Below are 26,618 nucleotides of genomic sequence, written 5' to 3'. Positions count from 1 at the left end.
TTCTGCACTGGGTGCAGGGTGCAGAGCAGGCCCTCAGTCTGAAGCAGAAAGTTTTGAAAAAGCCAGAAGAAAGTTACCTGTATTAGTGTGCATTTCTTTCCTTCCTTTTGGGAATCAGAAGGGTGTCTGTGGTAGAGAAGCTTGCTCTCTGGTCCAGGAAGACATGCAGAGCCAGCAGCACTGCTGCCCGTTGCTGGGGAGTGTTTGACCTAATTGCTGCCAAGCAGCCGTGTTGCGGAAGCATCTTCATAGCTCAGCTGACTGGTGGTGAGGGAGTGCTGAAGGGGAGTCTCAGCTGTGATGAATTTACTCATGAGTCATTTTTGTCACACACTTTTAATTTGACTGATTCATTACACAAACACATGGTTGTCAGAAGCCCAGTAGCTTAATGGCATTTAAGTGTGGTCACTTAGCAGTTCCTTTGCAGTCTATGGGAGCTGTGCCTGCTTGACAGCCAGAGCAGAAAGTGCTGCGATGTGCAGAATCTTGTTTTTCTAAAGGAATTTTTAGGACCAGTGTAGGGAAAAGAAAAAGGCTGATGGGGTGCATTTAGCAAAGTGTGCCTGCCAAATCAGCATTTGCTGTAGAATTACTTTGCATAACTACTTTGGATGTAGAGATTTTATTTTTTGCATGCACAATTGTGCCTGTGCTGATGTGCTTTTGGAAATGTGTTCCTTATGAAGTCTCTCAAGCTCTTGAAAAACGAAGTCTCCAAAATGACCACATGTTTATCTGTTCCTTGCTCTGAGGTTCCAGGGGAGGATTTTTTCTGCATGATGACTCTGATTGGTGACTAAACATTGCAGTCTTTATTACAAGCCACTGATTCATCCCTTCTTATGATCCCTTATAATTCTAATATGAGCTTGGATGAATTAATATCTTAATTGGATACATAGGGGAATAAAGTCACATTGTGATTAATAATCTGAAAAAAAATGCTTCTCAATTGCAGAAGAGAGGATATGAAATGGACATCAAAAAAAGGTGAAATTTTATTATGATAAGCTATCAATGTGTGCTTTAACAGCTAAGTCCTTGCTATGATGTGCTCAACATTTCTGATGCGTGGAGGTCAGGTCTTACAGGGAGATAACAGCAATTTTGGGTATTTCATTGAGAAGGATACTTTGTTTTGCAAGTTTCTTAGAGGAGAAAAAAAATGGTGATGTTATATTGGACTGGTGGTGGGACTGATCAGCTGTGTATAAGTAAAGAACAGTGAGGTTCGGTATTAATTTTCAACACATTTAAATGGCATCAGATGCATAAAAATACAAAAACAAATGAGCTCTAAAAATTAAAAGGCCTTGAGGTTCCTCAGCATTTCTGCCTGTCCTAAGGAAGAAAGCTGGTGGAGTAGCTGAAGCCAGACACGGGTGCAATCAAGGGCTGGAAAAGTGGGGTGAAAAGGGACTGAGCAGAGAGGAAACCCACATTTATGCATTGCTGCTTGATGATGCTTGGTTATTGAATGAGGTTTATCTAGCCTGTACGCTTTTGGTGGAGGGCTGCAAGCTGCTGCTGCAGTGAGTGGTCACTGAGCAGCTTGTGCCTCTGCTGGCATGGCTACTTGCTTGCAAAACAGTGATTCTCAGGGATTTCTTAGACTCTTCACAGAACTGCCATGCTGCTAAGAAGGCAAATACAGGTTCATGATTTTATCAGCATCAGCTCCCCTGGCCTAAGTGTCCAGAGAGCAGGGGCATTTGGGAGCACACCCTGTGCTCCACTTCTTCCTGAAGTGCAGCAATGCATTTCCACAGAGAGGGCTCAGGAAGGGCACCCCCAGGGTATTTGGGAAGTGTGGGTGCAAAATAGACAGGTCTGCATGGGCTGGTTGTGAGCTCTGTGAGCTGAGTCTCCTGTGTGCAGGAATCTCTGGGAGATGGTCCAGGCCTTGATGGAGAATACTGAGCAATCTGAAATGTCTAGACAGTCTGTCTCAGCATCTCCTCTCCTCTCCTTTGGAGGAGAGGGAGAGCTGCCAGCCTCGTGTGATATCACTCTTCAGGTCCTCCAAAGCACTTGCCAAGCACCTCCCGCAGAGAGAGGGGAAAGAGGATCTGATGTTTCAAATACAAACTAAGCAGGAGAAATTCTTCTGAGGTGGGAAAGTCTTGAACTTTCCTGTTATCTTACAAACCAGCAGCAAAAGACAAGCTTTCCCACATATTTCCTTAAGTAGTTAGGTACTGTTAAATTAAATTAAAATTAAGTAAAAATATTTTAATGATGAGCAAAAATTTAAAAAACCCGCAAAAATTGTGATTCTTGTTTGAGAAAGCTGCAGGGTGGTGTGCACAGAAATTCTTTCACAGCAACTTGAAATTTCAAGCTGACAAACATTTTCCACCCCCATAACGTACAGTGATGGAAATCAAAATAAATCATTTTTCAGCTAATACAATTTCCATGGAGGTTTAAAGACCTAGGGGAAGGGAAAATGGGAAAAATTCCTCTTGAGTATAAAAAAGAATCTCCCAAAATGTTCTTTTTCTTTCTGGTTGACTTTCAGACATCGATGAATGCTTACAGAATGGTCGTATCTGTAATAATGGACGATGCATAAATACAGATGGCAGTTTTCACTGTGTGTGTAATGCTGGCTTTCAAGTGGCAGTTGATGGGAAAAACTGTGAAGGTAAGACTCTTCTGAAGTTATTCCATATCAGTAATTACAGTTGCAAGAGGTTATTCACATCAATGAAAAAGAAAAGGACCCCTGGTGGGGGGAAGGGAAGGAACAAGGAGTCAGATATCCAAATACCTTTTGCTGTATCTGGGAGGGCAAGTAAAATGTCTTTTGCAGCCAGTTCTGGAGTCTTGGCTTGGCAGTCCTCAACGGGATGTCTGTCCAGCAGGAGAAATAGCACATACCACTATCACAAAATGCAGTTTCTTTGATGGGAGTGGTACATTTTAAAACATAGCACAAGTCACATGCTGCCTGATTTTATTGTGCGCTTAACAGCATGCTTTATGGGATCTTACTGGGTGACTAGCAATGTGGTTTGTGTAGATGCAGGCTGGTCTGACCTATAAAAATTGTTTTAACAAAAATTTGTAAACATAATTGATGTGTTCCTACCTCCCAGACCTTTAGTAAAGGGGAAGAAAAGAAGAATGTTCTTTATCATGCTTCCCAAGGTCTTTGGGAGGGTTCCCAATGATCTATTCATACGTTAAAAGAATTTCAAGCGCTGTTCTTAGAAACATTTTTGGCAGAATATTATCTCAGTGATTCAGCTCAAAGACTTAATGCCAAAATTCCTGGTTGGGATAGATACACGATTTTTTTTTTTTTAATCATAAATTATTTTTGTCTGACTTAGCCTGTAAGTAAAAAGAAAACACACTATGTCTAGAAGTGTAATTTCTGTCCAAGACAGCTGCAATATTAAGGAAAATAGCACGATTCTGAATATATTGTAATGTCATTATGATCCAGTGATTTTATGTGCTAGTAGTGATTCTGTTAATCCTTGGTAGAGACAGACATTTTAAGACTCTATTTTTCCTGACTCTTTTTTAGATGCAGTTTAGCACCATAAGCTGCTTTTAAAATATCTTATTATGGAAGTACATTGACTAAATATATTTGGAAATTAGACTATTTGGGGAAAAAACTCTTTATTCTGATTTCTTCCTTTCCCACCAAATACCATGTGCTAATAGTAATAAAAACCAGGACATCGGCAGTCTGGTAAAACATTTTTAATTCCATTGCATGTGCTGCCAAAATGTCTGTTGCATCCACTTGAAAACAGTTTCATCTCTGGCATTGTAATGCATTGAGTTGTATGCACACACACTAATCAGTAAAGAGCATGGCATTGTGCCATTCCTTAATGTAACTGTGTGTAGTTCTTTAGATGTAACTGGTAAATACTACTGATTTTTTTTTGGATGTAACATCCAAAACTGATTTCATCTGTGCCAGGACAAAGTAAAGACTGAGAGGATATAAAAGCTTACTCAAATCAAGAACAGAATTCTCTGTACTTGCTTTTTTTTTTTTCCTTTCCCATTTTGTGAGTAACTGTGCAGGGTTCAGAATAACAGTATCTGAGAACCTCCACCTTTTTCTATTTGAATCCTCCATGATATCCCATTTGGTCAGAGGATGAATAAAGCTTTCATGAAGCTGTAATTACTAAGTACCCTTCTGTATGGCCTGTCATGCTGAATGCAGGAAGGGGGCAGGTTTTATTTTAAATGGAAGTTGAGGATGGCAGTGCCCATAGAATTCATGCTTGAGCACAGTGCTGAGAATTCTCCCATACCATAAATCTTAGACTTGTCCAGTGGAGGTTATAAAAGTTTTCACTCCAAACCCAAATGTTCTCTCCTCTTCCTTCAGGTCTTCTTAGTAACATAAAATTGTATTTACATTCCAAACAGGAGGCTGCTTCTAACCTAGCTTCTATTTAGATTAAGATGTCAAACCCTCTTTAATTACATCCCTTCTCACTTTTTGATGACTTTTACCAAATGGAAGTTCTTAAGCTGTCCAGTTTCTCATCCGTTTTTTGTTCTCTTTGCTTTTTTGGATTCATTCCTTTTTATGTTAATGATTCATTATGAAAAATGGAATCATTGCTTTGACACATTCTCTAGGACAGTGCAGTCTGTCCCCTCATACGTTTCTGATTATCATTATAGCTCTGACAACTAAGAAAAAAATTAAGGTGTATCTTTTGAATATTACCACTAACAGTCCTTACGCTTAAACATTATGAGCATTATGTCTATTGTCTGCATTTTCAGATATGGACGAATGCAGCATCAGGAACATTTGCCTCAATGGGATGTGCATCAATGAAGATGGCAGTTTTAAATGCATTTGTAAACCAGGCTTCCAGTTAGCATCTGATGGACGCTATTGCACAGGTAAGCACAAGAAATTATGGGTTCCAGAAACTTGTGAGTCTTGTCTCTCTGGGTAGCTTCAAGAATAGCCTTATTTGTGATTCTTGGGAAAAAGAGGTATGGGGCAGAGTTCTCAGCAGGTATGCTTTTTTAATCAGCTGGAATTATTTGTCATTGTGCAAGACTGAGTCTTCTCCACATTGTTGAGCAACTGCCCCAACCAGCCAGTGGGAAATATTCTTTGAACAAGAACTGCATGATCTGGCCTAGTTAAACTCTGGGGTTTTTTTGCCTGTGGTGTCTTCTGCAGATTGGTTCCAGTGTATCTTACATTTTGTGTTTGGTCTTTGAAAGTATTCTGCCTTTGGCCACCCAAACATCCTGGCTTGTTGAGATTTTTGGGCTTTTCTCCCATTCCTGTCTGGGTGCTCCTAGACAATACAACATCTCTGAGGAGTGCCCAGCACTTGGTGTGACCAAGATGCAGACATGAGCACCACAGCAAGATTGTCTTTTCCATTTGCTGCATAGGTGCAAATGAACTATTGTGCATTACCACACAAGTGTCTCCTTAGCATCACAGCTGCTGGCTGTGTTGGCTGCAGCCTTCACACACTTAGAGCATTGCCATTTATTTCAATTCTTACCTGATTTCCATGTGGGATGTGTGTGCTTGCCAAAGCTTGTTTTCCAGCTGGTCTATGTCTGGGATGTCAGTGAGACTTCAATGCCCATCAGGCCATGGCACATCATCCATGTTGTGTTCCCAGAGATCTCTGGCTGCTCTCTGTGTCATTAACAAGGATTTGACTCATGGATGGAAGCTCAGCCAAGCCCAAATGCTTCTCTTGATTTTTGCCTTGAGTATCTTTTGGTGGTTTTAATTTTTTTTTTAAATTACATCTGTCTGTGCCCTGAAATACCACCCAAGAAGATGGTAACTCTACCTGACTACTTAAAACACAATGATGTTCTGCCTCTGCTATGTGCCTCCTGACAAGGAGTATGGATACAGTCAAAATGGGTTTCTGGCCCTAGAGAAGTGTTCTCTGCATCAAAGGAGGAATATTTGACAATTATCCAAAATTGTAGAGAACTCAACTGATTCCTACAGAAAGTTGGAACAAATCTTATAGTAAAAAGAATGATTTCTCCCACTGCTTTTTGCACTTGTGCTAAGCCTTGTTCTTTATGAATGAGCATGAAAACGTTTATTACATGATAAAGTTGTTATTGGTGAAAATCAAACCAGATTTTGAAACCTGGACACCCAAATTACACTTTTTACCTTCTTCATATTTGTGTCGTTTCTTCCATTTGCCCAAAGTATCATGAAACAACTCCCAGGTATTCAGCAGTTAATATGATTAGTGATTCTGAATATGTTGTTTATATCATAATGTTAATACATAGAGTTTTGTAAAGGGATTTAGCTGTAAGATAATTATTAGATATTATGTATATGCATTCCTTTGGTTGTTCGTAGGTTGTTCATGTTACCATTGAATATTTAGCTACCTGTCTGCAAGAAATGTATAATTTTAAGAAAATTTCCCAACTGATATAGATAGAAGTTTTCTTGAGAGATATTTTAGGGAAACCCTTCCCGTCAAGGCCTAGGCTCTGGCCAAGCCCTGGTCCTGGCTGGTTGGAAAGCATGCCAACAGACCCAGGTGTTTCTGCACTAAAAATGTTATAAAGTCACTTTGACTTGCTGATATGGTCTTATAAAAGCTGGACCCCCTTTTCAAGGTAAACTTGGAAACCTTTCCTGGGAAAGGTCCTTCAGGTTATCACTGTGAAGTGGGGCTCCCCAGTGATTGCAGACCTAGGGTGATGGTAAAGTATTTAGGCAGTTGATGATGTATTACCTTGCTTATTTGTGCTTGGTGTGTGCCTGTTGTTTTATTAGATGCATTGTTTTACTCTTCATAGTTAGAGAAGTGCATGTTATCAAAAAATAAAAAAGGGGAATATGGCTCCTCAAGAACGTTTAGATAATGTGATATTTACACTAAATTTTATGGATGCAGATCATCAATTTTGATCCCTGGCAGAGCGATGCTGCTCTGAAGATCTGTGTGTGTGGAACCAATTTCCAAAAGTTTTATTTAGGGATCCACGATTGGGTGTGCAGTGGCAAGGCCCTGCTAGGGGATAAGGTAGGCCTGTGTTCTATCACCAGCAGGTCCAAAGTGGTCACCTGCTCGTCTGGACAAACATTGTTTGCCTTTGAGACAAAGCCCAGTGAGAGGAAAAATGGTCTAATCACCATCCAGGCCTTGTGGCCAAAGCAGGAGCAGGGTAGGGCTGCCAGGAACATGGCTGTGCCTGAAAGCTTGCAGAGGCAGCTTGCCAGTAGAGGCCTTGTGTCTCACTGCACTCACCATCATATCGTTATGTTCCTGCTGACTTTCTTCAGTTATTCCCTGCTCCATGCTTCCAGAAAGACATTCAAAACCATCAAAGTCAGCATTTCCAGCCAGTGGACTCCCTCCTGCCTAAACACCACAGCCCCTGGGCCAAGGCCCTGAGAACTTTGGAACAGTAGCCATTTATTTCCAAATGCAGAAAAAGCAACTCTCTTCGTAGGGACATTGGACACTGTCTTTTTGTTTTCCTATGCTGTGGGTCTCTTTGTCAGTGGCATAGTTATTTTTGCTGTGTTTTTATTGATTGAACAAAGAAGGGGAAGATGTGGGAGATAAGAGATCCTGTTCTCTTCTGGTGAGCAACAGAAAGCACTCTGGGAAAGGTTCAGCTAAGTTTGAGGTAAAGAACAGGTCATATAACCAGAGATGGGGTTGCCTGGCTGGCCTGTGGTTGCCCTGTGCATGAGGCAGTGGTTGGCTGGGGAGACACATGGACACCACGGGATCAGAGAGCTCATTGGGTAAAAGGACACGTGAACAGCCACACTGCAGGGGCAGGCAGCCTGTGTGTGCCTGTTTGGGTGAGGTTTAGAGCATAACAAGGCTTGGTTTGTAGCAATAAATGATCTTCTCTGGAGCAAGCAAGAAGGAGATCCGTGTGTCTTTGTTCCCCATTGCTACGAAACTCTAAGGTCATGCTTGGATGTGCAGGGAGTGTTTGCACAAATGGGCATTTCTGCAGCAAATTCGTTTCCTGCCTGAGCAGTTTTGATAGGGAATTGTATGTGTGTTTTTGCAGAACTAGGGGATCAACAAAGGAATGGAAGAGTGCAGCTCATTGCTTCTGTAACTGTCTCGTTTGATGTCCTCCAAGCTGAGTTTTCAGCTGTTAGGAAGGTCTTCTAACCCAAAGATGGGGATAATGTAATTAACACTTGGTTCCATAAAGCTGGAATTTAAGTATAAGTATAGGGCATATGCTTGGCTGTCTGGTAAAAAATTCCACTTAGACTTTCTGAAATAACATGCCAAAAAATAATGTTACACCATAGTCTTATATATTCCCTGAAATACAAGACATGCTAAATTTATTCACCATTAGCTTCTTTCAATGATGATTTGCTTGATTTTTCAGAAACACATATCAGGCATGCAGAAGTTTGAAGCATTATTTCTATTCCATACATTGTTTAATCTTTAGATCAGCAGGAATTCCCCAAATTAAAAGTCATGGCAAGACAATTGAAAATGGTAGTTTAGTAGTCTGAGTAAATTTTTCCTGCTTAAAATTAGAGAACTTTGTGTACCCATCTAGCACTACTAAGCAAGTTAAGCAGAAAAGGCAAAATTTATTGGAGAATTAATCCATCAGTTGGGTTTCTAGAACCAGGTTGAATATATTTTAAGTCATCCAAATGGTGACTTTTACCACAGAAGACAGTGGAGCATTCTCAAGGTCAGAAATTTGGACTTTATTCCTGTGGGTGAAGTTGATTTACTCTGTGGAATCTCAGGCCTGGTAAAAGCAGAGGCTTTTTACCCATCTTTACAGGAACCAGGTTTTCAGCTGACTTGCACCATTTTAAGTGACCCACTTTACCTTTAAAAATTTTATAGTGGTATTTCCAACACATTTGTAAATCACTACAAAAGAAAATAGATTACACATTTCTTCCTTTACTAGGTTGCAAAATCTTTCAAAAAAATGTGAACTACAGGAAATGGGAAAGAAGTTCTTTTGCCTTTCTGTTTCTAGAAATAAGAGCCTTTCCTTTAAAAAGGAAAGCTTTTTTCTTTTCTTTTTTTTTTTTTTTTTGCTTGTAGGAGAATCTGTAATAGGAGTTCAGTGTTGTTCACCAAAATAGCTGTCTACACCATTAAATAGCATGGGCTCATTTTGAATCCCAACTCCGTTTTTACCTGCACTGAGTAAATTTAAAGTGGGAAAAACATCTAAGATTTGTCTTAACAGAACAAAAGATTGTAGGATGAAGTAAAAATTATTTGAGCCCATGTACTTAAATATAGCTTTTATTTTAAAATGCAGTTTGAAGAAGGAATCTTGGATCATACAAGCCATTTTTTATGCCAAACAACACAAACTAAGTAAAACACAGAGGTGTTTCACTCTCAATTTGCCCTTTTAAGGTCAGAAAAAAGGAAATTGTCACACACGCTGTCTCTTGTGTCTCTTGTATATAGTATGGCGAATTCTTATGAAGTGATTATTTTATAAAGGTTATACATCCAAACGATATTTATAACACTCATTTTCTTTATAATTTCTAAAAGGATAGTATTCTCTCTGCATCTAGAGAATGATCTTCCTATTATCAGGATACACAGCTTATATATAATTTAACATTGCTATGTGATAGTTTAATATTACAAATTTTAGTTCCTGTATTTCATTGCTATGGGCCTTATTGTCCAATGTGCCATTGTTGGGCAAAGATGGTGACTTGTGCAGGACTCAAATCATTAATGAATTCCTTTCAAGGCTGGAGTGCACTCTGTTCATTGAAAGTTTTTAAAATGGGCTATAATGAGCATCCGATGGGAAAACCCATTGTGATGCAGATCACCAGAGAGACAGGGACTGCAGGTAGGGGCTGGCTGGGGAGATTCAGATGTGCTGCAGGAGGAAAGGAAATGCTTTGGTGGCCCTGTGAAGGCACCTTGTTGGAGGGTGAAAGATTCAGTTTGCTATTTGGACTGATTTCTTACAGCATGAACTGTTAGTATGGGAAGGGAATGTCCTGTTATATACCACACAAGTCCTTTGTCTCAGCAGCCACAGTTTCCTCCTTCCTCCAATTATGATTTTGCCTAAATGACCCTTAAATCGGAACATGTACCTCTTGGGAACAAGTCAGGAAAATGTAGTCCCTTTTATTCTCCAAGGAGAGCAAAATAATTTTGTTCTGTTTATTTCTCCTGAATTTGGCATTTTCCTATTCTATTTCAAAGAACAAGTTCATCATTATTCCTAACAAAATCTTTACTTGAACTACTTTCCATTTACCCTTGATATTTTTCTATAGGATATATTGAAAATAAGCTGCACAAATGCAAGTTTCAGCCAGGCATCGAACACTATGTAGTTTAACTTCTAATAAAGCTCATTCTGTTCTCCAACAGACATCAATGAGTGTGAGACAGATGGAATATGCATGAACGGGCGCTGTGTGAACACTGATGGCTCTTTCAGATGTGAATGCTTCCCTGGCCTTGCAGTAGGACTGGATGGACGTGTCTGTGTTGGTAAGACAAACTTAATGGAGTCACAATTAACCAAAGTTAAGATAATAGTGCTAATCTGAGGAAAAGATCAAGTTTGAATGTAGAATTTACCATTTTTTAATGGAATGGTGAGTAGTAGTTCCAATGGCTAATAATAACTCTGTAATGTTTACTGTAATAGGCCATTTTGCTCTGTTTTAATTTCCTTTTTATATAAAGAGAAAAAAAGTGTGGGTCAAATCACAAGGTCAGGTGGACTTATACAGAGTAGAGCTGACTATTGCTCTGTCAGTTCTGAGTAGGTGAGAATTTGCCCTGTTTCTGTCAATGTAAAATTCTTCATTTGTCACTAAGCTTAAAGACGTAATTACTCTGTCACGTCTTTTTAACATGGGAGGTACCCAATTTTCTGCCCATTTCTGTACAAGCTCAGTGTTGATTGTAAAATACTAATATGCATGAAAGCTATTTATGGGCCAGTTCGTAAAGAAAGAGAAAAATCACCCCTGCACCTGAAAACATAAACATATCAGGTCTTACGTACCAGAATAGCATTAATGACTTTTCCTTGGGTTTTTTATAAGCAAAGAAAGAGTAAAGACTTTGTCCATTTTCCCCACAGCTTCTCACTAGTTCAAGGTTAAGAATTGATTGTTTGCCTAGTTGTTCACCAATGCATGTTAAGTCATTAAATAAGTGACTATTTGTATGCCTTAATTCTTGGGAGCGTGAGGAAGAAAAATTTCTTTTCCCTAGTAGAGGGATGCATACAGGTGTCTGGAAAGCAGAGGGAAATAGTGAAAGAGACTTTGTTTTGACAGCTATTTTATGGTGTTTATGACACCAGAGGTACATTTAATGCTTGCTATGATTTATAGCAGGATAGTTGGCTATGGCAGGATTAAGAGAGATTTCTTCCCCCAGATACACACATGCGGAGCACATGCTACGGTGGCTACAAGAGAGGACAATGTGTGAGACCATTAACGGGTGCAGTTACAAAGTCAGAATGCTGCTGTGCCAGCACTGACTATGCCTTTGGAGAGCCTTGCCAGCCCTGCCCAGCACAAAACTCAGGTATGCCAGATCTTCTCATTTACAAATTCTGTTCATACACTATTTCTAGAAAGGTAGAAGAAAGTTTTATATTAACATTGCAACTTAAATCAGGAGATTACTGTGTTGTATAATACGTCACATGTTTTGAGCAATCTTTTATTTTTATATGTTTTAAGACTACAGGAGATAATTTTTTTAAGCAACAGTAAATTACAATATCTGGCACCAGATTTGATATTCACATTAAAAACAAACAGGACATTTTCAGATAACAAACTGTATTTTGGTAGATGTAGATAACAAAGAATATAAATTTTAACCCAAGTTTTTAATGGAAAAAATTTGCTTAATTCATAGCTTCAACTCCATAAGGTATACCTGCCAGTGACATTTTGCTGCATGACTCCTATATCCTTCAAGTTATCTGAAGTAGCTTATTCAGTACCTTGCCTTTGGGTAGTCAATGCACAGACAAATGTCCAGTTCAGTTTCTTGCAAATACTTGAGTCTGTCACTGAAATCCCCACCAAGTGAAGTTGTCTGGGACATAACTTCTCTCTGGCAAGAAAGCAATCCTAATGATTTCAATGGGCAGAAGTGTTTTAGGAAAATTCTTCCCACAAGACTCTGCTGACACAGTCCTTGCTGTGAAGGCAGTAACTTGGTTTCGTGGAGATTGGCTGCAGGGAGCTGGTTTGAAACTTCAATTTATTATGTGTTTCTTGTTATTCAGCAAATTTGTTGTTGCACATAAACAAACTGTACCATTGATAAGATATCCTTGATCTATTGTGAACTCATGAAAACACTCCTGCTAAATGGAGTTAAATATGGGGCAGATTCATAGGAAAAAATGTTCTGTTTCCTGGTCTCTTTGAACATGCACCTTGGGCCAGGACTTGGGCATAAAGTTCTGGAGAATCTTGCTGTGAATGTGTTATGGTTCGTTTGTGTAGGAGGACCAGCATGAAGTTTATGTCTATTCTTAAATGCCACAGTTCATCATGTGAAGTTTTTACTCATCCATCTTCATAAGCAGATTCAGACCCTGAATCTGCTAAAATGCTTCACAGGTTCAGAATACTGTGAGGTTATTAATGTTTTCAGAAGAATTGGAAGGCATGTTACCTCTTTCAAATAATTAATTGCCATACTGTCAATGGTGATGCTGAAAGAAATGAGCTAAGAAAGAATATTCCAATAAGTTTTTTAATCATTTTTCCAGCTGAATATCAGGCTCTGTGTAGCAGTGGAACTGGCATGACTGCAGGAGGAAATGGTAAGATCACCTAATGTTATTTAAATTTATATATAGCACTTTTGTCTGAAAGTGTTACCTTGATATCCTTAATTTGTTAGCTGTCCTGATGGGAATGGTGACAGAAGAGAATGGGAGACAGGTTTAGGGTGAAATGAATGGAGTATGGAGTTTCAGGATCATGCCATTTCACCAGTGGGGCCCCTCTGGTTTACATCGTGGAGTGTATGTAACTGTCATTATAAAATAGTGACAAATTTATGAGAAGTGTCATTACCAACGTGACTTTATATGTAAGTCATATTTGCATATTTCAGGTGAAATCATCCTGAATAATAAAGCCATATTGAACATTGAGCTTACTCATGTTTTCATCTGTCAAAATAGGCCCGGGTTTGTTTAACTGTAGAAAAGAAGGGAATTATTACAGTGAAAGCTTTGTAGTCATAGAACTGTGAAACTGCAAGCTCTTAAATCAGCCAGTGCTCACTAGTAGATTTGCTGGCAGTAGATAGGGAAAAGCACTCAGAATAGAGGGATATTAATGCTTTGGCAAGTGATGCCATCTGGAAATGCTATGAATCAAGAGATATGGGGAGTATTAATACATAGCCTCTCTAAATCTAATCTCTGATCCCCAGTTTAATATCCCAGTTCTTCCCTTCAGTTGAAGGCTTCCTAAATGACCATGGGCTAAAGATAAATCAATGATCAAGAGAAGCTTTTTTCCCTTGATTGTGAATATATAGGTATGAATTTTCCAATCAGAACGACATAATTATAAATAGGGAGTTGCCAATGTTAAATGATATTGAAACTGTCTTTTTCTAGCTTGGAGAATTAACCCCTACAAGCCCTCAACAACTGCTGCTCTGATGTTTGTGTTTTTTTACCTTTATGTAGATATTAATGAGTGCTTATTGGATCCTGATCTCTGTCCAAATGGAAGATGTGAGAACCTGCATGGAACATACAAATGTTATTGTGACCCTGGATATGAAGTAGACTCAACTGGGAAAAACTGCATTGGTATGAAATGTCTTATCCTCAAAGTATTTATAAAGAATCATCATATCCTTTCTCAAACTCTGTTGGCTGAACTATCCAAATCTATACTTCCTTTCTTTTCATACAAAGAGAGGCTGCAGCCCTCTCTTGAATATGACTGATCTGACCAGTGTACAGTGTTCTGATGAAGTCTGACTGGTGCCTTGTATAGTTGTGCCAGAAATTCTCCATTTCCCCATGGAATATCCTGCCTAAACTGATTCTAGTGTGCATTAGTCTTTTCTCAAATACATGTTATACTGTGGGATCAAAGTCAACCTCTAATTGAGACTTACATCCAGATTTTGCTCACTAGCCTTCAGCTGATGAGTTCTGGTTTCTAGCATGTTATTGTTACTGGTCCCTAATTGCAAAGTTTTGAATGTTGGTGATTATATTTCATCTTATTTTTCTTGTTCATGTTGTCAAGATTAATTTAGCCTTGCCTGAATCTCTGTATTGGCAATAACTTCCAGCTTAGTGTTGTCCACAACTTTTGGTTCACTTAGTTTTTTACTTCTGCCTTAAAATGAATATTGTATAGGATCAGTCCCAAGTCTGATCCCTGAAAGCATTTCTGATATGCTTGCTTCATCATGATTATTCTCCTTTTTAATATATCCTACTGTAATCTCTCCTTTGTCCAGCTCTGGAACCACCTTAAAATTCCTAAATTCCTTACTATTATCTCCAGCTTACATAATAATTTTATTTGGGTTCTGTATTCTCTACTTAAACCTAAATAGCTTAAGTCATGGGTGTTATCCCAGTCTAAACTATCCATTATCTTAAAAAAAAAAAAAAAGAAGAGTTAATCTTTCTCAGATAAAAATCACACTGTAATTCATCCCATTTTCCCTTTTGCTTCTTTGGCTTTAATTATCCATGTCCTATTCCAGTGTTTGCTTGTAGCTGATGGCATCTCTTCTCTTCTCCCAATCCATCTGTGAGTTTTCCAGATGCTCCCCAGCCCACCCTGTTGTAGCCCACATCCATGCTCCATCACAGCTGTTTCCCATTCTCCTGTAATGTTCCACCTGGCCCTCTCTCAATTTTTCTGAACTCCTGTGAAGCTTCCCACATGGTCTGTTTTATTCTGCAAGTCTCCCTTCTTTTCCTAGCACTTTTGCTGTTCCCAGCTGCTGCACTGACCCTCTGAGTCTTCCCAACTTCTCTCAACACTTTCTAGGCCTCTCTGACTTAGCCAATTGTTCCTGTCTGCTCTCTGGGTCTCTCCTGGTCTTCACCTGCTATTCATGGCCCATTGCCACCTTCTTGCAACTTCTCCCTGATGACCGCAGTTCTTCCAAAGATTTCCTCAGGGTTCTTAAATTTAGCACTAGCAATTCTATTTAAATTTTTCATCTCTGAAGCAAGTGTAGACTTACATTAGCCTTGTTAACTATAACATCTAAGTTCAGAGCCAGCTTGGAAACACTGGTGATTTAAAGACCAAGATGATCAGCAAACCTTTTCAAACCAATCCTCTCCTTGTTTCTGTCATGACTGTGGGTGCTGCTGTGCAGTGACTCAGAGACTGCATAGACCTAATCCATGATAAAGGCAGGATGAAAGTGTGAATCCCAGCTTTATTTTGAACTGTAGTGTGGCTCTCACATACTATGAATATGTGAGGAAAGAAAGTACAAACTCTTGTGCAAACCTGTTGTCTACAAAAAGAATCCAGTATTCATATTCCACATCCCCCTGCCCTATCTGTCTCCTCTGAAAAGTGGCTGTTGGGAGTGAAATTCTCTCCGGATTTCTATTCCAGAAATGTTTTATTTCTTAAAAAGTTCTTTATTTTCCTTGTAGATATCGATGAATGTGCACTGAACATGCTGCTTTGTGACAATGGACAGTGCAGAAATACCCCTGGAAGTTTCACCTGCACCTGTCCTAAAGGATTTGTATACACTCCTGATCTAAAAACATGTGAAGGTAAGTGGTAATGCAGCATTTCATCCTAGTTTTATTCATATGGATTGTTCTCAGATTGTGCCAGAAATACTTTAAACCTTCATGAAGGTATAATGTGTAAAACAAAAACAACAAAAAAATCACAATAAATAAATTCAGTGGGAAAGGAGGAGAATGAGGAGAGAGGGACAAAGCCAAAATGAAATTATTAGATAACCTCATGGAATAGCCTGTATTTACTCTCCCTATTTACTACTACCAGTGTGCCAAGGGTGAGAAGAACCAAGCTTTACAAATCTCTTGTGTGAGGAGCAGAGCCAAAGGGCCCCTAGTTTGAACCCTTTCTGAGCCACAGACAGTTCTAATGCATTAGTGTGTCTTTGGGACACAGCATTGCTGGTCTGTTGTGAGGAGTTCATAGCAGAAAAGGGGAATATTGGCAAGGTTGGGTATGAAGAAAGCTTTGTCCTCTTTGTCCTAAACTGAAAAGAGCCATATGTATTTTTGTTAATGTTTTCTGGCACTAATAGCAGTGTGTTTCTTTTCTAGATATTGATGAATGTGAATCCAGCCCCTGTGTTAATGGAGTGTGCAAAAACACACCAGGTTCTTTTGTTTGTGAATGTTCTCCTGAAAGTACTTTGGATCCAACCAAGACCATCTGCATAGGTATTTATTCCTCTGAAGATTTTGTTTGCTGGTTAAAAATATCTGGTGACATGTGAACATTGTACACCAGGTTAAGAAAATACTTTTAAATTAAACTTGTGTAGATTAATTTAATGGGAAACATAACAGAAACAGTGCCTTTTTTCGCCATTACTCTGGGAGCATAAAGTGCACTTGAGGCCTTGGTGTGCTTCCATGTCAAATTTGAAAGAGAGGTGAAAAATTTTTTTAACCACCATGGAAATCCTATGACCAGTACTTCAGGTCTGTGCTCACCCCCTTAATTTCTCCTGTAATAAGGTGAACATGTTCTAGTTAGGATCTGCTCTCTGGAAAAAATTTAGTATTTGAGATGGAGCATGAGCAAGTTATGCACAGTCCAAACCAGCTCAAGAGCATCCATGGACAATGCTGTGACTCAGATGCTCTGTGGGCTCATAATTTCCTTTCTTGCCTGTTTTGTTGAGACACTAATTTATAGCTCTTTTCTAGTCAGTGAGGAAAGCTGTAGGACTACAGCTGTCTGGTCCTTAGCTAACTCCTGCCACTCCCCTATATGGGAAGATATCCAGACTGGGAGATGCAGTAAAATAATGGAAGATGTAGCAAGGGGTCTTCTGCATGGGCTCCTAATCTGACTCATAACCAGTACAGGGACTCAGATCTTGAGTGGTATTGACATACTCCCTGTTAAGCACAGTAAGCATAAACAAGGATTTGCAAGAACTTTGTGCTGGCATGATTTCAGGCTATAATCCAGTATAGAGAAGGTTAAATTAAGAGATTTTAAAATAAATTTAGCTCTGATGTGGTAAATTCTAATGAAAAGATGATTCTTTTTCATGGTTAAAGCACATGTGTTTGTAAATACAGTAGTGCATAATGCTGGAGAATCTGCATGAAAATTTATTGGTTTTTTTCCAAACAGAAACTGTCAAAGGTACCTGTTGGCAGAACATAGTCAATGGAAGATGTGAAATAAATATCAATGGAGCAACTCTGAAGTCCCAGTGCTGTTCCTCACTAGGTGCTGCTTGGGGAAGCCCATGTACACCATGTGAACGAGGTAATGCCATTCATTTTCCTCAGGAACCCAGGAATTTTCCTCTCTGAGCTTGGTTGAGATTATTATTGTAGAAGTTGGGCACAGACTAGACAAATAACTTTACTTGTTCTGTTGTCAAGCAGTCATTCCTTATTCAGTCCCAAAAAAGAGAAGTCTTAATATTTGAGAGGTAGCATGTAGCTATAGAAGGTTCTAACTGGATTTTACAATACATGTTTTACAAGTTTAAGTGCTGAAGGGAAGGGACCACACCTACAGTCTGTAACTGGCAGCCTTACTTCAGCATGGTTTGTCATAATTAGTGATCTGGAGTTCCTAATGATGTAGCAATAAATGCATGATCCCCAGAGATCCCAAGGAAATGTTTGCAACAAATGGATCTTTGGTGTGGTAATGAAGGGAGGAGAGGGAGTAGCCCTTCTTATTATACTCTGTAGATTAACTGATGACCTGGAGAATCATACAGTTGGTGAAAAAATGGGTTGAGGTCGCTGCATATTCATTTGATAACTTTACTGAACTGTGGGATGAGCTGGGAACCCAGGGATGAGCTGATGGATGCAGAAATGTGTGTGGGTTGTTATTTCTATATCCTGAAAGCTGCTAGTTTGCTCAAATCTTCGGTTAATTTCATTCTGTGTATCTTAACAGAATTCATCCTCATTCATCCATGGTAAATAGGATTGTAATGTGCTGTGATCGAGTGAAATGAATTAATTGGTTCAAATGAAACAGAAATCATAACCACTTTTAGGCTAGCTAGCTGAGACACATGGGAAGCAAAAGAGGATAAAGGCTGACACAGTTTATGTAGTTGCCCCATCTTATCTCTTTATTATTTCAGAAATACTGGGATACTGTCTAAGCACTCAGACTTCTCATAGCAATAAACTAGATAATGTTTCACATGATCAGTTTTGCACAATAAATTAATGGTGAGTTTTGGACTGTAGTATTCTGAAACTTCTCTTCTGTTTGTTTTACAGACCCAATATGTCAAAAGGGATATTCAAGAATAAGAGGAACATTGTGTGAAGGTATTTATTGTTGCCTTAACATAAATCAGAGCTTGAATAAAAAAATGCCACTGTTTTGATTTAAGTGGTTAATTTATCATAGAGGAACACTATGCCAAGTTCTTACCTTGTGTTGTTCCATTGACTTCATTAGGGTTATGTCAGGGCTGAATTTGGTTTCAGTTTGTTTAACATTCCTGCATAGTCACACTTTATCTCAAAGTACAGACTTGTAAAGACAATGTCAACCAGTACAAGGAGGTGGCTCTCTCTCTTCAAACACTGTTAACTGAGTAACCTGTTTTTACAAATCGTGTGTTTTATATATACTACAAAACATGGCATAAGCAATACAGTGGTATGATAAGCCATTACTATGCTTTAGAAAAAGAACATTCAAGGGCTGTAGTTCGCTTTAGTTTTCTTTTTCTTTTTTCCCTAATCTTGGCTTTCTCCCATATGACATTATATGAAATCTTACACATTCCAAAATGTATTTTTCACTGTCCTGTAAAAACAAACAAAAAACATCAGGACACAGTTATACTTTGGTTAAAGAAAAGGTTAATATTTTAAATGTGTAGTTTTTTGCTTGGTATGGGATGACTCTATACTATTCTGTGAGAATTGAAGGTCCCACCCTATTTCTTCTCTATTTGAATTGATTTGAACCCTTGGAAAAGTACTGCATATTTACATAATACGCAGAAGCTCAGAGAGTCTCAAACTGCTGTGGGTCATCCTGACTGACAACATCTGACATGACACTGCAGTTAAAATATTTTTAAAAAATTACTCCCATATGTAGCTTCCATAAAGAAACATTGTTTTTTCCCTTAAAAAAAAAAAGAGAGGAACACCCTCACACATACTCTTTGCTTTCCAAATGATGACTGAATCCCTTGGCACGTCTGTGCTGCAGACCCACTGTACATAACTTATCTGACCTCAGCAACACTTTGCAGAGTGTGTAAGTGAAAGAAAAAAAAAAAGTGGGCCCACCTATCTCTCTTCACAAGGAAAGTCTTAGAACATTTTCAACACTGCTGGGATGGAAAGTTTATCCTTCCAAGATACAGACAGAACTGTTTTCAGCATTTCCAGCACATCGGATTGCATCTATTGCATGCTTTAATCTTTCTCATTTCTATGGGACCTGGATAGCCCCAGGTTTTTCAGAGTAGTTTTCCTCCCTTGTAACCTTAGTGAAGCCTTACTTGGTTTTCAACCAATGTAAGCATTTTTCAAGACAGGGAAAAGGTCTCTAGGAAATTTACTGGCAAGTTAGAGACAGGAGTAAGTTTAGTTCCTAAAAGGTGATAGTCAGTTCTCCCACACACAGCCTATGTAAAATGAGTAATAGATCTTGTGCAGGGAAATAAGCAAACTAAATTAACAGCATTCCTCTCGTTTACGGGTGAGCCCTGGAGCTGTCAGCTGCACTATTGCTCACAGGCTGTGAACAGTGTTTCAGTGGTTTCTAATAATCCACTGGCTTTACTTCATACCTTCCAGTCAATTTACAATATCTGTTCAGGGGCAGAGGCCACTGATTTGCCCCCCAGCGTTTGTCCTCCATCGTGCTCCATGAGGTTTGAGAGATGCAGTCTCTGCACCAGGAGTTTTGCCTGCAGGCCTAATCAGCCCAACCTTCCCACTTTTTGGTTACTCTATACATGAGTATTCATCTACAGATTGCCAGTCATTCTTTTTCCATTTCTTGTTCTTATCCTCTCCTGTCCTAAAAGTTGTCACGCTTCATCTTGGAGCATGTTTAATGCTGGAAGCTTTTTCCCAAAGGCAGTTGTGAGACATATGCTTTCCACAAAGGACATGGGTGGGAGGACCTCACACTTAGATTACTAAACATTTATTTAAGCTCAAGCCAAGCTAATGCATATAATCAATTTTTCCTTACCAAAAAGTGCTAAATTTGCCTTTTAAATATAGAAATACCGTTTTTATTTAACAAAGTTAAACTCTGTGTGTAGTTGTAAGTAGGTTATTTTAATATATATAATGTTGCTAATTGCTGACAAGGCCATAGATCCAGATTTCAAATGTTCTTGGAGTTTCCAGATGTGCAGCTAGAGAAAATAATCTTTAAAAAATACTGAATCTAGTTGGAATAATGTATAATGTCATTTGGCACTTATTTTGATCTTTCTTTGTCCATTTGCTTCAAATATCTGGCCCACACTGAGTATGAAAATGGATATACTTTTTAAAGACCCCCTTCCTTTTCTGTTACTTTTGAATTTAATTTCAGTATATGTAGGAATAGCTAATAGCAACATGTATTATTTCTGATCATCAACAGTTTTCTGTAATTAATTGGATCTGGCTGACTGACTTTGGGAGTTGTAAATGTTTTTAATTTTTTCAGGCCATGTAGACTGCTGTCATTTTTTATTTTATCCTAAAAATGTTGCAATGTTATAAGTTTTTATATTTTTGCTAATTTGTTCATATTTAGCATGCTAGTGATTACTCTTACTCACTTCCTTTTTTTCTTTAATAGATGTTAATGAATGTGAGGTGTTTCCTGGAGTCTGTACAAATGGGCAGTGTGTCAATACCTTGGGATCATTTGTTTGCCAGTGCCCCAATGGAATGACATTAGATGCTTCTGGACGGACTTGTCTTGGTAGGTGTTAATTCCATGTACAGGTGGAGAGCAGATCTATGCAGTGACCAGTGGTTGCAATGCATGTTTTCTAACAAGAAAGGAATGTTATTTTTGCCCATTTTTCAGATTGAATTAGTCAGGGACATGAACTTAGTTCACCTGGAATAGGAACAGGTTCCAATGGTAGTAGCTAAAGCCCATCACCATCTGCTAGCTGATGAATAGCTGTGATTTAGTTCCAGATTGTTCATCTGACAAATCCCTACAGATCATGCATGTTCTTAGCACTCTTCATTTGCAGCCCCACTTTGCACAAAGGCTGGAATAGTGGAGGCTGCACCATTGTGGGCTGGGACTTGGCCACACCATGCACCTTGATGCAGTGTGCAACAGAATATCCCAAGTTTTGTGTGCTGTCCACCCAAAGCACCTTTGTCCATTTATGACAATAATGCCCAAGGTTTGTCTCTGAACAAGGCATAGCTTCTAGTAACTAAAAAGCCTTATATAAGTATGGCAAGCCGGAATGTTTAAAATCCTTTTCTGATCCAAAATTTTCTTCAAGTGTTGAACACCATTTTTCAGAGTGGTGCTTTAAACTTACTTCAACTGTTAATTTCTGAGTTTAGTGTTAATATTTTGCTGTTAGGAATTATGCGGTGTATGAGAGCTTGGTATGCTCCTCCGCAAAAACGTGGAGCAAGCTGTCCTGTGAAGGGATTTTGAAAAAAAAAATTCCTCTGCAGTGAAGTAAATTTTCTCTTTCTTCCTCAACATGTTGTTAAATTGCCCAACAGACATCCGGCTGGAGAGCTGCTACCTGCGGCACGAGGACGAGCAGTGCACGGCGCAGATCCCCGGGCGGCACCGCATGGACGCCTGCTGCTGCTCCGTGGGGGCAGCCTGGGGCTACGAGTGCGAGGAGTGTCCCCTCAGGGGAACCCCCGAGTTTGATGCTCTTTGCCCAAGGGGTCCTGGCTTCTCTACAAAGATAGAAATAAGTGGGAAACCTTACTCTAAAGGTATGTGATCCATTTGGGGTTGGTGCTGACAAATCCCGATGGCTTCTGCTTTTACTGTTCTATCAGACAGCTCCTCTGGGTTTGAAAATTCTGATGATAGGCACTTCACTCACCCTAAGGCAGGTTTGAAAATCCAGTTAGATTTCATGGCAACTGAAATCCAAATAAAATACAAGATAATTTAGTTTGTGATAGAGAGCATTAAATAACATATAATACTGCAGGCTCAAAACACAGACTTTGTGTCACTAGAGAGGTTAAATGATGCCTGACTTTGCCTCCTGGCATCTCATAGTACAAGAACCAGAACAAACTGGGCAGTCAGCTTTGAATATATTGAAGGAACAATCCTTACTTGTGAAGGGTGCAATAACTTTAATTCTAATGTGAAACAATGAAGAAATGGTGAATAATTTTGGGAATTTCTTGTGAAACTACTTGGAGAAGTAGAGGAAATAGCTTCCAGGATGATGGCTCAAATCAGAAAATTTTATTTACAGTAAACTTAGTTGTGTTATGACTCTTGTTGGTAAACTTCCAACATTAAATGGGAATCACACAGTGACACCCCAGCATCATGTGCTGAAAGCTGTCTTTCCAGGATTACCACTGAGGTTAAGCTGGACAATGTCAGAAGCTAGCCAAAAACTAAACATTATGAAGTCTGAAATGAGGGGAATATATATATATGAATGACAATTGCTGTTGTTTGTTTCAGCCTTGTTTTATAAACAGTTACTAAGCCATTAAATATCCATAAAGAAAATGACATGTGCTTTTATTTATGTTCATTATGTTTTCTGTGACTCATGGAAGTCACATTTCTTTTCTCAGAAATTAGAAGACAGAGTACTTCTTTTGAAAGCTGTCTTTGCCTTCATCCTTTGTCCGCTGAAATCTTCCTGAGCTGCAGATCAGATCCTGCAGGACAAAGGGGAGACTGATACTGTTTTGTAGCAGAAAGTGTTCTTGGAAATTCCAGCACAGAGTATCTGTCTACACTGTTGATTAAGGGGACATTAGTATCAGTTTATGTACTGTGGTCTAATTTTCCCACAAGGAAGGGTCACTGCCATGAAAAAGGATGAGCTCTGATGTCAGCATTGCTCTTGTGTGCACTGTTTTTGTATGCAATGGTACCATCATATGTCCTTACTATCTCATTTTCAGATATCAATGAATGCAAAATGTTCCCCAGCCTTTGTACCCATGGAAAATGCAGAAATACCATTGGCAGTTTTAAGTGTAGATGTGACAGTGGATTTGCCCTTGATTCTGAAGAGAGGAACTGCACAGGTAAACTGCATGGATGTGTCTGTCATAGCTGTGAATTGAAAAGGGAAAAGTGAACTCCTTTGGAAACCCTGTGGGTGTGTTTTATCTTACAGATATCGATGAATGTCGCATCTCTCCTGATCTTTGTGGCCAAGGCATCTGTGTCAATACTCCCGGAGACTTTGAGTGTGAATGCTTTGAAGGCTATGAAAGTGGATTTATGATGATGAAAAACTGCATGGGTATGTTTTTACAGACCTTAGATGTGCAATAGTATGTTATGTGGTAGTATAGTATGCTATACATGTTTCTTTGGGTTTTTTTTTAAGGTTTGATTGTGCTCGGGTTTAAGTCTCTTTCATTTTGTGAGCCTTATAAAAGCTAACTTTGAATGTGAAATTGCTACTTCTGCAAGTTGCCAAAGCATATATAAGCAAGGGACAGGGTTTTAGGACATAAATTTTATCCCCACAATCCCCATCTTGCTGAGTGGGGCACCATCCTGAACTTTGAAGTTAAGGTAAATTAAAATTTAGGAGAAGCCTTTTTGAATTTATTTTCTTTTCCTAACTGCATTATGGTGCAAGGGATGACTGACTCTAGGACAGGCTGCAGGGTTGATCAGGCTGTGGTGGGTGAGGGGCTGTAGTGAGGGATGTGCTGGCCCTGCACTGATGCGCCTCCTTTGTCCCCGCAGACATCGACGAGTGTCAGCGCAATCCCCTCCTCTGCCGAGGCGGCACCTGCATCAACACTGAGGGAAGTTTTCGGTGCGATTGCCCTCCAGGCCATCAGATATCACCAAATATCTCTGCATGTGTAGGTGAGACACGCAGGCCAAATCAAGATTGTGCACAGCATTTTGTACCTCTCTTGTGCTGTGCATTTGCAGCGTTTGCTTTAGTACCATTTACCTCTAACGTGTTCCTCTTTTCCTTTTGCAACAGATATTAATGAGTGTGAGCTGAGCAGCAACCTGTGCCGCAATGGCCGTTGTGTCAACCTGATTGGAAAGTACCAGTGTGCCTGCAACCCTGGCTATCAGTCCACACAAGACAAGCTGTACTGCATTGGTAAGGACAGAATCAGCACAGGAGCTCTAGCTAACAGGGAAGATAAAACACACAGAGTTGTTTCAGTTTAATAGATATATAAAGTAATTTTTAATCATGAATGAAAAAATCTATTACAGTTTACTGAAATAGTATGCAAAATCTCCGAAACATGCACATCTGTTTTAGAGAATTGAATGAAGTTATGGCAGTGCTGCACTTAGCTGAGTAACAGATTATTTTCTCTAGTTAATCAATCATGATGCATAAAATCACATATTATTTTTAGTGCCCCAAAACTTCAGATTTCGATGATTAAGAGGGAGTAACTTGTTAGATTAGTTATATATTTAATTAAAAAACATCATTCCTGCTGGACCATGAAATAAAATCATGAGGTTCAGTTGCATACATTCCTTCTACTGTGCCATGGAAAAATCCACTGGCTTTAATTCTGCCAAGTAATTTTTTACCTTGAATCTTACAAAAACTTTGTTGCCCTAATGATCTGTGGTAACTCAGTGCTATTTCTATATGTGGAAGGAGAAGCACAGAAGTGTTTGTATATGCAGTCTTTCCATCCCTGGTTTGCCTGAATCCTTCCCAGTGCCTTTGCAAACACTTGAATGTCAGTGTGCAAACACCAAGTGTAGACTCTGGATCGATGGTGTACTGGAAAGCTGACTCTAAGTATGTCCTTGAAATGTGCTTTAAAGTAAAAATTATTGTGGGTTTAACTGTTATTTTCTCTTTTTTAGATATTGATGAGTGCCAAATAATGAATGGTGGCTGTGAAGACTTCTGTACAAACTCAGAGGGCAGCTATGAATGTAGCTGTAAACAAGGCTTTGCCCTCATGCCAGACCACAGGACATGCACTGGTAAGGGAGATTTTGGGACTTTTCTGCTTAAAGGGCTTATTTCAATAGTTTAAAAACTAGCCTTCTTTTTAAGGTTAAAGCTATTGTAACAAATGCACTATTAAAAAATAAAATAAATGGGAAGTGAAGCTCTTTTTCTGAAGTAAATATCTCCGAAGTGTCAGAATTGGGCAACTGCAGAAACAAGTGCTTTGAAGAGAATTGATTGCTGACAATTTCAGAAAGTGTACAAGTTGATTCTGATTTTAATAACAAATATCTCTAATTTTTTCAGTAGGACATAAATTTTCCCCCTTAAGGTATTGTAGTAGATCCAAATCTAAAGCAGGTTGAAGACCATTAAAAAAATTATCACGAACAGAAGCCAAGATGCTGTGCATGTGTATTGTATGGTTGTGTTGGAGAGAGGATAGACAGAGATGCTAGTAAGAAGCTGATTGCTCTGTTCTGTTGTTTTGTGGTGTCTGCTGTTAAGCAAGCAAAAAAATTCCTATTTTTAGTTCTTTGTTTAGTCAAGTGCAAGTATGCTACATTAAGTCAGAGCTAAATGACTTGCAGAGAAATTGAAGACTGAATAATAGAAATCTTTCTTAGGAAACAGGCCTTTTGCACTCTTAGAAGAGTTTGTGAGAAAATTTTTAGAGCTCTGTTATGACCAACTGTTCTCCTTTGGGAGTCTCAAAGTCATAATCCCAGGAAGTGAATTGTACTTGGTGATTTCCACATAGGTTACTGGAAAGACAATATTCTCTTACTTCTTGCCTCACAGGCACTGGCCTGATGAGGCATGTGAATATTTGCCAGCTGTTTGCCAATTCCATCCAAGAGCTCCTTGAAGAGCATGTGAATTATAACAGGATTAATCCCTTGGAATAGAATTGCCTTTATAGTTGAACAAATGGAGAGTTTTCTATACTGGATTATTAGAATGCTCACATTTAGAATCTGTAAGTATTTATGGACCTTGAACCAGGGTCTCAATTACCCTGAGCCCACTCGCTACCATTCCAGAAGATAAAAGAGCCCTAAAGCACAGCAAAATGTAGTTTTCTCCCACATTGTGGCTTGCTCTGTCAGAAAGATTTAAAGTAGCCAGCCTTCAGCAAGTATCAGACCCTCATTCAAAGAAAGAATTCAACTAGAAAAAGTGCAGATTTGATTGACCCTGAAAACCTAAAATATTTAGATTAGAAGTAGTTTGCTTTAGCTCAAGTGTCTAGAAAAGGCAAGC

At 39.1% G+C, this 26,618-nt stretch overlaps 1 protein-coding gene across 2 annotated transcripts in view; it reads left to right on the top strand.

The window, feature by feature from the left end:
* FBN1 (fibrillin 1) overlaps nucleotides 1–26,618 on the top strand; it is a 141,669-nt gene that overhangs the window by 68,643 nt on the left and 46,408 nt on the right. For both annotated transcript variants that reach the window (XR_009275121.1, XM_058811553.1), the window contains exons 14-30: nucleotides 2,525–2,650; nucleotides 4,777–4,899; nucleotides 10,392–10,514; nucleotides 11,418–11,570; nucleotides 12,778–12,831; nucleotides 13,714–13,839; nucleotides 15,673–15,798; nucleotides 16,327–16,446; nucleotides 17,375–17,512; nucleotides 18,499–18,549; nucleotides 21,050–21,175; nucleotides 21,955–22,179; nucleotides 23,350–23,475; nucleotides 23,568–23,696; nucleotides 24,152–24,277; nucleotides 24,402–24,527; nucleotides 25,265–25,387. Coding sequence is in view for 1 of the 2 variants with exons in the window: in XM_058811553.1 (XP_058667536.1) it covers nucleotides 2,525–2,650; nucleotides 4,777–4,899; nucleotides 10,392–10,514; nucleotides 11,418–11,570; nucleotides 12,778–12,831; nucleotides 13,714–13,839; nucleotides 15,673–15,798; nucleotides 16,327–16,446; nucleotides 17,375–17,512; nucleotides 18,499–18,549; nucleotides 21,050–21,175; nucleotides 21,955–22,179; nucleotides 23,350–23,475; nucleotides 23,568–23,696; nucleotides 24,152–24,277; nucleotides 24,402–24,527; nucleotides 25,265–25,387 (2,121 nt within the window). In the remaining variant the exon portion in view is untranslated. The remainder of the gene's footprint in view (nucleotides 1–2,524; nucleotides 2,651–4,776; nucleotides 4,900–10,391; nucleotides 10,515–11,417; nucleotides 11,571–12,777; nucleotides 12,832–13,713; nucleotides 13,840–15,672; nucleotides 15,799–16,326; nucleotides 16,447–17,374; nucleotides 17,513–18,498; nucleotides 18,550–21,049; nucleotides 21,176–21,954; nucleotides 22,180–23,349; nucleotides 23,476–23,567; nucleotides 23,697–24,151; nucleotides 24,278–24,401; nucleotides 24,528–25,264; nucleotides 25,388–26,618) is intronic.

The sequence above is a fragment of the Ammospiza caudacuta genome, chromosome 10 (assembly GCF_027887145.1).
Source record: "Ammospiza caudacuta isolate bAmmCau1 chromosome 10, bAmmCau1.pri, whole genome shotgun sequence".
NCBI lineage: Eukaryota > Metazoa > Chordata > Aves > Passeriformes > Passerellidae > Ammospiza > Ammospiza caudacuta.
This window is presented reverse-complemented; position numbering and strand designations above follow the sequence as displayed.